The following is a 12868-nucleotide window of genomic DNA, read 5'->3' on the forward strand; positions in this document are numbered from 1 at the left end:
TCCCCTCCTCCCTTGACCTGTCCTCCACCTTTTGTTCTTCTCCACAGACTCCCAATCTATTTTTTTCATCAGTCAGTTCTAGTTTAAAGCCCTCTTTGAGATCTGTTCTTTCCTCTCTCTGTCATGTGAACCCCTTCCCTGCTGACTGGCTCCTTTTAGGAGCTCATGTCCCCATGAGCCACGAAGGTCCCTTCACAGTAGACATTGTGGGAAAGGCAGATTTCAATCCCCTCTGTGACCCCAGTTCTTTCAGCTTCTTCCCAGTATCAGAAGCAGTTGTGTCATTCAGAAAAGGCAGAGTGGATTCTCTGTGATGAGAAACACAGGATTGTGCTCAAAGGCTCGGGCAAGTTATGATGTTGTCTTCCTTTTTTTCCCCTCTGTCTTTCTTTCTCACTTGTTGTTTTGGCAACTGGTAGGGCTGTGTGTGCCTTGCAGAACATTAGATCAAGCTGGTGGATGGTGACACCATTACTGTTTTATTTTTTTCCCCTTGGGAACAGTAGGTGCTTGCAGTGGTGTTCTCGGCACTGAGAACACATGATTTCTCTTCCCCTGGGAAAAGGTTTCTCTTTCCAGTGCCTTTTTTTTTTTTGTTTCCCAGCCAGATCAGAAGAAAGAACGGAGGAGGAAAAAGGCACTTTTTTTTTTTACTCTGTCTTTTATGTTGTCTTTTCAAACTATTGACTCTCCATCTGCTTTATTGGTGGGCAGAATCCTCTTGTCCCTGTTTCCGAACATCAGCCTTGGTCGCACAGACGTCCTTGGTCTTCAGCTTTCTGTCCCTCTGTACATGGCCTTGGAGATACCTAGATTAATGCTGTACAGATTAAGAGCGAGCAGTGTTCTGAAAACTGGTGCATTGACTACGATAAAGTTGCCCCCAGGTAGCATCTGCACATTGTAAGATCTGGGGACAGATCTTTTTTCTCTCATTTGGAGTCTACTTCCACTGAGGATATATACCTCTTTTTGGTTGCTGATTTTAAAATAAATTCTTAGTTCAAGTCCGCTGGTTACTTGCCATTGGATGGTCAGGCTTGACTTCTTACCCTCATCCTGGCTCATAAGCAGACTCCCAGTCCATCTCTTTGCCCCAGAGTTTTCTTGGCCTCTTCACCGCTTCTTCCGCTTTTCCCAAGAGCCCCTAGTTAGTCTTCCCCGCTCAGCTTTGCTACTCAGGACACTAACTTCTTTTGTTTCTCGTAGGTGTTGGACAACCAGATAAAGAAAGACCTGGCCGATAAAGAGACTCTGGAGAATCTGATGCAGAGACACGAAGAGGAGGCCCATGAGAAGGGCAAAATTCTCAGCGAGCAAAAGGCGGTAGGTATAAGGAATCACAACGCCAGTTTTCCAAGGAGGGTTTGTGAAACGTGCCCGGAATCACACACCCAAGGAGCGTCCATTCCAGCTGATGAATTATTCTTCCTGTTTAATCCTGTGGAGTTTGTTGCCTACAGCAAACTCTCTGCAACCCCTTCATCTCCTAAACGCAGTGGGGGTGGTGGCTCAGGGTGGCCAATTTTGCCTTTCATGCTCTTCTTTAACGACTCATGCTGGTCTGCCATCAACGTTGCCCTTCACAACGCTACCTGACAAAATGGCCAGTGGCCCTATGTCTTCCTTATGGCCCTCCTTTCTCTGCCCTCGCTTCTTGCCTTTCTAACCCATGTACGGGTTTCAGAAACTTTCTGCTCATAAGGTTCACCTGTGGTGCTTGTTCATCCACCCATGGTCTCAGACCCCACAGGGACTCTGTACCTCAGAATCTCCAAGGGAGGGTCCTAGGAAATGTATTTTTTAATCAGCACCTTCCCCCTGCTGCCTCCCCGATTCTTATGATTTATTAGGTTGGGAAAACTTTGATGTAGAGAATCTAAGACGGTAGTGAAATGACAGCCCCATGGGTGATGAGAAACACGAGTTTGCAGATTCAAGTTAGAAGCTCCGGCAGGCCCAGGCCACATGCAGATGACACGGGGGTTTAATGAGGCCTGCTTACTCACAGAATGTTGTGTTCCTAAGTTGGTCCTTCCGTGTGGTTAGGTAGTGCGGGGACGTGTAATCTCTGAGAAAACCACTGAGTGCCATTGTCTGGGCAGTAAGACCTGTGACCCTGAGGGTACAGAGCAGTTGGCTCCCCTGTTACCTCTGGTCAGATAGCCTGCATTTCAAGGGGAGCCTTGGACCCTGGCCCGACGGCCCACATTACCCTCACACTGGTAGAACTGTGTGTGAGGCGTCAGAGTCCCTGCTTGTGTTTCAGATGATCAATGCTATGGATTCCAAGATCAGATCCCTGGAACAGAGGATTGTGGAACTCTCAGAAGCCAACAAACTTGCGGCAAACAGCAGTCTTTTTACCCAGAGGAACATGTAAGTATTCACATTCCACCTGCGTGCATGGTTACACATTGGTCTTCTCTCCTGGGGCAGAAACTTCATTCTTCTGTCTGATGAAGCCAGAGCAGATTTAATTACTTCTGTAGTTTGTTCCAGACCCTGTTCTACCTGTGTAATTTTGCCCTCTCTTAAGTGGTCTCATTCTGCCATGCCCTTTCTTTGGAGCTGGGTTTTCTTAAATGCTTCAAATTGCCATCAGATGACAGAGGGCTTTGCTCTCTCTAATGAAGGCTATTTATAGTTAGCTTTTGGAGAGCTTTGGGCCTTGTTCCCCAGACATGCCTCCTGTGATTAGCTGGATGTGATCTTGTGTGTGCCTCGTTGGGCCATCCGTCCTGCTGTTGTTGTTAGGCCCAGGTGCATGAGGTTTGCAAGGACTCCCCATGTTCTAGGAGCGCTTGGATCTTAATCTTCTCCCCCAAAGAATGACCATCCCTGGGATTCCCCCCTCCCCCCCCCCTTAGGTACCCCTCCTCAGAGATCTTCTAAAACATTCCCGTTTTCACTTAAAGCAGCTCAGTAGGCTGCTTTTTGGTCTTTGAGTCATTCCAGTTTCTGATACTTGTGAGCAGTCTGGTGGGGAGGTGAGCAAGGTCTATGGAGAAGTGGAGGGAATAGCATTCCTTCCCCTCATTGCTCTTTCTTCCAGGGCCTGCCTCCGGGAGCGGGTGGGGCACTCCTGTTTGTACTCTGCAGAGGCCCCTTTCTGCCCTTGGACAGACTAAAAAACAAAAACAAAAACAAAAAAGGTCTACCTTAGGAGGGAAATGTTAGTGTCTCTTGCATTCCCCTTGACCTTCCTGAATCCCATAGACAAGGGCCTCTGAACAGTGAGGACTGAACGGGTCCCAGGTCCCCATTCTGGGATCAGGCACACGAGGCCGGGTCAGGACAGAGCCAACCTGGGAATGAGCATGCCCACTTACCAAGACACACCTCTCATTCTCTTTCTGTCCGGCCTGCTGAGGGAATGTGCTCACCTCTGATGAGACTGTGATTTCGCTTGGCTCCCCCGACCACCCCCACCAGGAAGGCCCAGGAAGAGATGATTTCTGAGCTCAGGCAACAGAAGTTCTACCTGGAGACACAGGCGGGGAAGCTGGAGGCCCAGAACCGGAAGCTGGAGGAACAGCTGGAGAAAATCAGCCACCAAGACCACAGTGACAAGAATCGGCTGCTGGAGCTGGAGACAAGGTTGAGGGAGGTGAGCGTGAGGGGCCCTCTCCCAGGAGGATTTGCTGGGGGTCGGGAGCCCCCAACACCTTCCAGGTGTCAAGCATCAGTTAGCATATACCCAAGAGGCACTGTGCATGGTGGTGAAGAGTGCAGAGCGGGCCACCCAGGCCACCCTGATCTGGGCTAGGATTCCACTTCCATTTCTTGTGAGTTCTGTGACCTTGGGCAGCCCACTTTCTCTCTGCTTCCGTTTCCTCATTGGCTAAATGGCCATGACGATGGCTCTCCCTCCCGGGGTCACGTGAGGATTATGTACCTTGGTGCATTTGTCAAACTGGGGGGCAGAGTGATTCCTCTGCCATCCTGCTTTAGCGAGGGTCACCTGCCTGAGTCCATGCTCGGGGTTTAGTGCCCGGGGCCATCGCGTGGCCTGCTCAAGGCAGTGGCTCGGGGTCTCCAGGTGCCAGTGGGAGAGGAAAAGACAAATCTCAATTTTAATGGAAGGTGGTTCTCTTCAGAGACATAGGGAAGCTGGGAAGGGCAGCCAAGTTTTGGGGAGGAAAATGCAGCACATTTAGTCGCAGGCCCGTTGAGGCTGATTGAGGTGGTGATGGCACGTGTACTCACTGTATATTCGTTAAATGCCTGCCATGTGCTGGGCAGCAGCCTGGCTGTGCAGTGGCGATAAGACCCAATCCCTGATGCTGGGGGCTGTCACCTAGCCGGCAGGGTTAGCTGGTTGGACAGAGGAATTCAGGAGAGCGGTTGCTGGAAGCGCGACATCCTGGCTGGGCGAGAGGACAGTGCCCGGAGCCTAGTGGGTAGGTGCTCAGGTGTTTGTGACGGAATTTTTCAACGAGCACACGGTCTCTCTTAAAGGAGAAGACTGTGAAGCAGACAGAGGCCTGAGGACTAAACTTGGGGATACCCGTGGTTCTTGTATTGGAGTGTGAAAATGAGGCCAGTCCTCCAAAGGGACGGGGGCGGGGATTGTCTTGTGTTTTTCAGGGGCGGTCCAGGTGTAGACCCCTCTGTTAGGATCATCTGGTGTGTCTGTTGAAATGCAGATTCCTGGGCCTCTTCCTCTCAGCGTTTTTGAATGAAATAGGATATGGGTGGAAGAGGGGAGCAGGGCTCTTCATTTTGAACAGTCTTCGGGCAATTCTCATATTCCCACAGCAGTGGTTCTGTTTTGGGTTGTCCAAAAGCCTTAGGTGGTGGTTTCAGTTTTATTATCCAGGCTATATTTTTACTGTTCGGTAAGTTTAACCACATTTCCCTGTAGTGTCAGCCTTAAGAGTGTGAGTGTAAATAACTCCGATTTCTTTGAGCGTGGGAACACTGAGTAGCCGTTTTGCCTTCCCTTCCCACAAATGTCTCTCTTAGCTCGGCACCTGCCCTGCCTCTGTCGCTCATCTGGGCAATTAAAATGCCCCAGGGGGAGCAAGGTGCTTTTTTTCTTTCTTTCTTTCTTTCTTAAATCGGTACAGCTTGCCCCCCAAGGAAGGTGGTAGAAAGAATGCTGGCAAGAGGCTCAGGGCTGTCATACTCCCTGGGAGTTCTGGAGCTTAGCTTTAAATATAACAAGGCGGCTCCACTTTCGGTTTCCTGCCTGCAGCTATCGATTGGGGGCCGAGGCCTCTCAGCCTCCGGTTCGATCCACCTTCAAGGCTTCCCGCACCCTGCGCGTGCAGCGTGAGCTCTCCCCTAGCCTAGCGTGTGGAGTTGCGACGGTGCGGGGCCCTGGGGTCCTCCTGTCATTGCACAGCATCCTGCTCACCCAGCCTCGCACGGCTCAGTCACCCGCCTCCCCTGGTTCTGCCAAGTGGCCTCAGGGGAGCTTTTCGGCTGGCTGGCGGCGTCGCAGCCTGCTCTGACCCGGGCATTTTAATAAGACAAACAGCAAGTCGTGGACTCTGGAGCCGGACTTCCTGGGTTCGAAGCCAGCCCTGCCACTGTGGAGCTGGGTGACATTTGCTCAGTCGCGTGCGCTCTCGGTGCCACGGCTGCTGTGTACAAAGAAGGTGACAGTAGCGCCTCCCCCTCTGGGCTCTTATGAAGGTGGGAGGAGCTGAAAGAGCGCCCGGCGCCTTGTGAGCGAGTATGCCCGTGCCGCTGTCGTGTCGCCGCCATTGTCGCTCGCGGGAGAACGCAGCCGTGGCTGCAGCTGCCACTGACTGGCTGAGGGCTCCCAGGTCTAGATTGCCAGCCGAGACCTTTCTCGGGAGCCTCTGACCCATTCCCAGTGGACATTAGACACCTCACCTGCATGTCTCCCTTGCTGCTCAAGTTCACCACGTCAGCATGGAATTTCTTTCTTTCTTTTTTTTTTTTAAAGATTTTATTTATTTATTTGACAGAGAGAGACACAGCGACAGAGGGAACACAAGCAGGGGGAGTGGGAGAGGGAGAAGCAGGCCCCCCGTGGAGCAGGGAGCGCGATGCAGGACTCGATCCCAGGACCCTGGGATCATGAACTGAGCCGAAGGCAGCCGCTTAACGACTGAGCCACCCAGGCGCCCCAGCATGGAATTTCTTATTTTTCTCCGTAGACTGGCTCTTCCTCTTGTGTTCCTGGCGTAGCAGAGGTCTCTCCTTGTGCAGTTCTCCTGGCCAGAAGCTCAGGCATCACCTTCTGTCCTTTGTCTCTTGCCCCACCTCAAATTAACCACCAAAACCTGTTGGTTCTCTAGGCTTAATCTTTTATAAGTCTTTGTTCTCTTCACCCTTATAGCTTTTGGGACTTGGGCGTCACCTTCTCTGACCCTCCTAAGCTGGAGGTCCCCACAGCCTTGCGTGTTTAGGTCATCACGTTGTGTACCTGTTAGACAGTGAGCTGAGGACGGCAAGTACCTCTTATTTGCTTGACATCCCCAGTGACTGGCACAGAGTCTGGTCGCTAGGACAACCTTGTCAGTGTTGGTTAGGTCAATAGATAGGCCATGGGTCTCCCTCATCTCCATGCCTTTGGATGTCTTGGTTCCTCTGCTTGGAATTTTCTTTCCTATTTGCTGGTTTGGCGCCTATGAATTCTTCAATAAACATATGCAGAGTTGTTACCTCCTTTACCCTCCACTGTGTTCCCACTACATTCCCACATATTCTGACCATTACACTTGACCACATACATGGTTGGTTTTCACTTTTCCTCCAATTCAAGTGCAGAAACTGTCTTTCATCTTCATATTCCTTTTTATATGGAAGTTGCTGAGTACATTTTTCTTGAATGGATGAAACATTGAGTAGATAGAAGAATAGATGGGCAGACGGAAGGAAGAATGATTCCTTCATAATGTGACATTAATGTGGGTTACCTAATTAGAACAAACCAGAGGAGTATGGATGTATGTATGTATTTAAAGATTTATTTGAGAGAGAGAGAAGGAGTGCAAGGGGAGGGCCAGAAGAAGAGAATCTTCAAGCAGACTCTCCATTGAGCCTGACCTGGGGCTGGATCCCATGACCCATAAGATCATGACCTGAGCCTAAACTAAGAGTCGGATGCTTAACAGACTGAGCCACCCGGGCACCCCAGAGCAGGAACATTTAAAATAAAAAGAATTCAGTTCTGTGGTTCCGGTTCCATTTTTATCCCAATTGTAAAGAGGTCCTTGTTACTAATGTGATGTTATTTATAGCCATTTACTTTTAAATGCTTTTCTAATAAAAGTAATTGTCATAGTTTGCACTCGAGATTCTTGTGTGGTTTTTCGTTTGAAGCCTCCCCAGGCCTTTGAATGTTTGTAAGTAAGGGTTGGTTTGTACAGACATTCTCTTACACGGTCTTGCTCCTGGTCATTTCTGAGACTCCTGAAGTCAGACCCGTGTTATAGCGGCTCCGTTTTCTCCTTCGCAGTTGAGCGCTGGGAATTTGACTCCATGACCACATTTAAGATGCAGGTTGAGCATCAGGTTGCGTCTCGGCTAGTCAGGCTCAGCTCGTTAGACTAGTGAGTTGCATTCTCTCTAGTTGGGGTCAACTGAGCATTTGTGTGTGTGTGTCTCTCTGCCCGTCTCAGGTCAGCCTAGAGCACGAGGAGCAGAAACTGGAGCTAAAGCGCCAGCTCACAGAGCTGCAGCTCTCGCTGCAGGAGCGCGAGTCCCAGCTGACCGCCCTGCAGGCTGCCCGGGCAGCCCTGGAGAGCCAGCTGCGCCAGGCCAAGACCGAACTGGAAGAGACCACGGCAGAGGCGGAAGAGGAGATCCAGGCGCTCACGGTAGGTCTACGGACAGGTACCTTCAGGCTGCTCCAGGCCTCAGCCGGGAGGAGTGTGGTGCCGAGGAGATTTGCTCACTCGGAGAAATCCCAACAGAGAAAAAACGATCCCTAGAGATATTTAGTGGCCAGAAAACTGGCTTATGTGAGAATTCTCCTTCCTGAGAATTAGTGTCAACATCTGACCTTTCCTTAGTATCTTGAAAAAGTCCCTCCTTTCTTTATGTATCTTCCCTCTTTTAAAAATAATCATCATTAAATTTAAAATTTTAGTTTGAGCTGAAGGCCATTTACTTGAATCTTCTACTTAGTTTTCAGTGATCATTAAAAAAATAATAGTCTTATATTTTATAGTAGTCTTCCTACCACCTTTCTATTTTTGTATTGGTCAACCTTCATTTGCAGTTTTTTTTTTTTTAAGCTGTAAATTCTCCTTCAAGTCTTATGTATGCATCTAGTATGTTCTGGATAGAAAAGATTGTTCTGAATGAGAGATTCTTTTCTCTCAGAGGGACCTGGCTTCTCTGCTCTTTCAGAGACAACAGTTTACCCAACTGAAGAGTGTTCTCAGGAAGTAGAACTTGGGGGGGTAGGCGAGGGTGTCACTGGATTAAGACCTTGGTTCTTTCTGGAAGTCTAAAAATATGACTTTTTCAGTTTCCCATAGTTGATCCTTCTCACGGGGACTGACCCAGGCTAACAAAACTGACAAGAATCTTACATATAAAATGACAACTCATCTACTTACAGTGGAAAATATAACCACCAAGTTGACTGGGATACTCTGGGTGGCTCATCTTCCATTTTTTTCTCCTTCAGAGAAGTCTCCTTAAAAACCTCATTTCTTTTGGAAGGCTGCTTGATGGACCTGGACTTGGCCCAGAAAGCCGAATGAGTTTAATGGCTAGTATCAGCCAAGCAAATCCATTGCTAATAGTAACATAGTGTACTTGCCAAGTGGACAGGCACAGTCATGCATGCTGGTCAGGGTACCCTCTTCCGTGGGCCGGGCACAATGCAGCTGATTGGGTTTCGTGTTTTCTAAAATAAGGTACTTAGGTGGGTACCTTACTCACTCTGATTCATCTTGGATGCGGTCCTCATTTCCATCAGTGAACATCTCTAAGCATGTAGAGTGGGGTTACTTCTACAGATGGCATGCACATTCGTTGCTTATGATTTAATCCTGTTCAAAAGTAATGTGTGTGTGTGTGTGTATATATATATATATATATATATTTTTTTTTTTTTAAAGATTTTATTTATTTATTTGACAAAGAGAGACACAGCGAGAGAGGGAACACAAGCAGGGGGAGTGGGAGAGGGAGAAGCAGGCTTTGTGCTGAGCAGAGAGCCCAATACAGGGCTCGATACCAGTACTCTGGGATCATGACCTGAGCCGAAGGCAGCTGCTTAACCGACTGAGCCACCTAGGAGCCTATGTGTGTGTGTATATATATATATATATATATATATATTTTTTTTTTTTTAAATAATCTTCTTAGAAGCTACCTTCTATTGTTGGTTTTGGGAAGCCCATTATCTGAACCAGATTGGGAACATGATGTGACAGTGCCAGGGTCCTTATGGACTAGTCTAGGACATGGAGGCTTCCAGGATTCTGGGGATACAGAGTAGCTCCTATTAGGAAGGTGCAAGTGCATCTCAGATTTTCCAGGACTTATGCCAAGGTCAGATATTGATTGCAACCTTAATTTCTCAGTGAGAACACTCACTGTGTGCTATGCCATGTGCCCCTAATACTTGGTTTGGAAAAGAAACAGTCACGATATCTCTTTATTTATCCTCTGCCTTGTATCTTTCCAAACTGCTCTGAATCCATTTTGAAACAAAACAGTATAACAAGATAAAATAAGAAAGAAAAGGCCAAGAGAAAATAAGTCTATAGAAGAAAAATATGGAGGTAGGAATGAAATGAATATAAAAGAATGCGTGCCAAGAAGGCTTATGTGCTTTCTGGAATTGGGTGGATGGGGAGAGAGACAGCCAGATAGCATTTCTTAGCTGCTAAAGGAGGCATCTAAAATCCAGCCACTATTATATTGAATGCATTGTATATTAGTATCTTCCCCACCCTGTCCAAACCACCCACGCTCTGAAAGAAGGAGAAGGAGACATCAGTAATCTAATCCATACTTAATGAGTCCTTGCTCTGTGCCTAGTGCTGTGTCTTTAGCCTTTTCTCCCCAGGGGATTGGCCTGTAAATCCTCAAATCCTTTTACTTTGGGGCCGAGAAGGACACATTTATCTCACTGCTCTGTTGGAGTTGGGAGGGAGGGTGGTGGCCATGCATCTTATCCTGCCCATTCAGGAGGAGGAGGATATAAAATAGAGCATGTGTCACTGCTGTTTATCTGTGGGGGAATTAGTCTTTAAATCCTGTCTTGCTGCTGGTTGGAATGTGCTGTGTCTTAATGGCTGCTGGAAGCCTTCACAGCGGCAAGTCACGACTTAATTTAGTCAGATGAGATCACTGCCTCAGAGCATCTTCTTATGAAAAAATAAAGAAACAAACCTCCCTAAGTCTAGAAACTAGGGCTCTACCACTCTTGCAGATGAAGATGCCTTGGAAAATAGGCCTTTTTCAAAGTGATGGCAGAAAAAAAAAAAAAACCTCAGAGCTGTTTGTAGCCTGTCATGCAAGAATCCAAATCCCGTATCAACTTGCCTCGGTCCAGTTTTGAGGCCGTGGGTTTTCCTCTCCCCTCCCTTCGATTATGTCCCATAAGCCTGGTTATGGACCGCATGCGGCTGTTGCCTGAATGGCTTTGTTGAATTTGTGCTGAAGACTGTATTTTCCGAGAGGAAGAGGAAGTGGCCACAGGTGCGGTACCCTGACTCTGTCTCATTGTTCAGGCCCCAGGGCAGGCCCCACGTAAGCGTCCACCAAATTAAATCAGCTGGATCTAAAATGATCTCCGAGGAGGTTTGCAAGCTTCATAGCAGGCTGATTTATCAATAAAAGGGAATGAATAGGCAAATGGGCTATTACTGCTTAATTTTTTTTTTTTTTTTTTTAAGATTTTATTTATTTATTTGACAGAGAGAGGCACAGCGAGAGAGGGAACACAAGCAGGGGGAGTGGGAGAGGGAGAAGCAGGCCTCCTGCTGAGCAGGGAGCCCGATGCGGGGCTCGATCCCAGGACCCTGGGATCATGACCTGAGCCGTAGGCAGACGCTTAACGACTGAGCCACCCAGGCGCCCTACTGCTTAATTTTAAGAGGCCACCGTCTCCTAGCCCGAGGAGGGAGCAGTTACTCTGGCCTCTGCCCCTGGAGCAGATTAGATGGGACACAGCTCAGTCAACAGTCTCCATTGAGGAAGTGTGGCCGGGTCCGCCGGGAAGCCACTGGTTGGTCTCCTTGATGTTTTCTTGCTACCCACTCTCGTCCGTTGTGTTTGTATGGAGATTCACTGGCCATCAAAAGCTGAGAATGAATCAAGGTGGAGGCCAACAGGAGAGTCGTATTGAAACAAAAAGCCAGGCTTTTAAGGTGCTTCCATGCTTCTTGGCAGAAGAAAGGATTTTCCACCCGGACTTGATATTTAAGACTCCATCCCTTTATCTAAGGAAGATATTTGAGTCTGCACACTGTAGAGCAGACAGATGCGTGATATGATACATCACTCTGAATGGGGGCCACAGGGTGGAGGCCTGGCATAGGCTTTGTGTACACCAGCATGACCCCACGACACTCTTCGTGTCCGGGTCCCTGTTGTCATGCTCTTTTACTGATTTGGTTAAATGACTAATGTTGAATAATCAAGAGTCTAAAGCTAGAGACACTAACGAAAGGCGCCCTCCCAGCATGGTGTGGCCATGGGTTCCCAATGTCATCCTCTTTGATTTGTTAAAATCATGAGTCAATGCATCCTCTCATTTGTTTTACATAAATATCAATCTGTGTATTTAATTAAGCAAGCCATTGGCATGATAAGCAAGATCTAAAATTAGGGCACCTGAGGTGACAGTCTTGCTTGGTGCCTGCATTCACAGGGAAAGGGATGGATGTGTGGAAGCCTGAGTGTTCTAGAACCCTGTCCATGGATCCCAGAAGATGGTCAGACGTCTAAACATTAGTTTCATTTCTCGAGTTCTGCAGGTACTTCTCTCTCATCAAGACTGCATAATCCTCTTTTCTTTTTTCCTCTTGTAACTCTCTTTAACATTAATGAAGATATAAGTATTCCCCAAAAAGAGTGCCTTTCCAGTCTTCAGGCTGCAGCCTGTGCATTTTCCCTGATTGCCACCCAACCCTTAGGTCAGCGGTTCTCAAAGTGGGACTGGTGGATCCCTAAGGGGGTTCCCCAAATTCAGATTATTTTCATAATAATGCTAAGATGTCATTTGGCATTTTTCATTGTGTTAGCATTTGCACTGGTGGTGCAAAAGCAGTGTTATTTTAAAAGAAATAAACAGTAAATATTTTGGGGAAAAAATCTCCATTTTAGTTTCTAAAGTGGTAAATATAGATAAATGTAACCCACATAAACAAAAGCTCTTCAGGGTCCTTTGAAGGGTGTAAATACTTATTCTCTGTAGCACTTGATACCTAGTGAACACTCAAAAATTTCATTGAGAGGATCTAAACACGTCTTACGCATTTTACTATCTTTATATACACTATTGTGTGACCTTTTTTTTTTGTGCACTTGTTTTACAAGTTATTTCAAAGAAACATAAAACATGTTTCTTGACATTTTCTTGCTCAGATCAGTTCAGTAATTGTTAAATGCTTATAGAATCTCCAGCAGTCGTAACAGGATCCGTTCTACATTTTGTGTTTATAACTCACAGTCAATAATAAATCAAAAGCCATAATGATGGTACTCCATTACATTTTAACTTCAAAGAGGATTGCCATTTGATTTCAGTGGTAGTGCGATGTTCCTACTTTGGATAAATGGCATTCATGCCCCATTAAATCAGTAAATCTCTCGGATTATTGCTGGGCATACAGCAGATTGATTTTGGGGGAAAAGTAAGAGTCTGATAAGTTAGTCCATAAAAATATGGGCTAATGATGTGGGGAGTTGATTCTCAATG

At 47.3% G+C, this 12868-nt stretch overlaps 1 protein-coding gene across 1 annotated transcript in view; it reads left to right on the forward strand.

Annotated features, from left to right (window-relative positions):
• CIT (citron rho-interacting serine/threonine kinase) overlaps window positions 1-12868 on the forward strand; it is a 161943-nt gene that overhangs the window by 96059 nt on the left and 53016 nt on the right. Inside the window, exons 19-22 of the mRNA XM_078060910.1 lie at window positions 1210-1326; window positions 2270-2379; window positions 3436-3610; window positions 7602-7799. Coding sequence (XP_077917036.1) covers window positions 1210-1326; window positions 2270-2379; window positions 3436-3610; window positions 7602-7799 — 600 coding nt within the window. The remainder of the gene's footprint in view (window positions 1-1209; window positions 1327-2269; window positions 2380-3435; window positions 3611-7601; window positions 7800-12868) is intronic.

Source organism: Halichoerus grypus, chromosome 13 (assembly GCF_964656455.1).
Source record: "Halichoerus grypus chromosome 13, mHalGry1.hap1.1, whole genome shotgun sequence".
NCBI lineage: Eukaryota > Metazoa > Chordata > Mammalia > Carnivora > Phocidae > Halichoerus > Halichoerus grypus.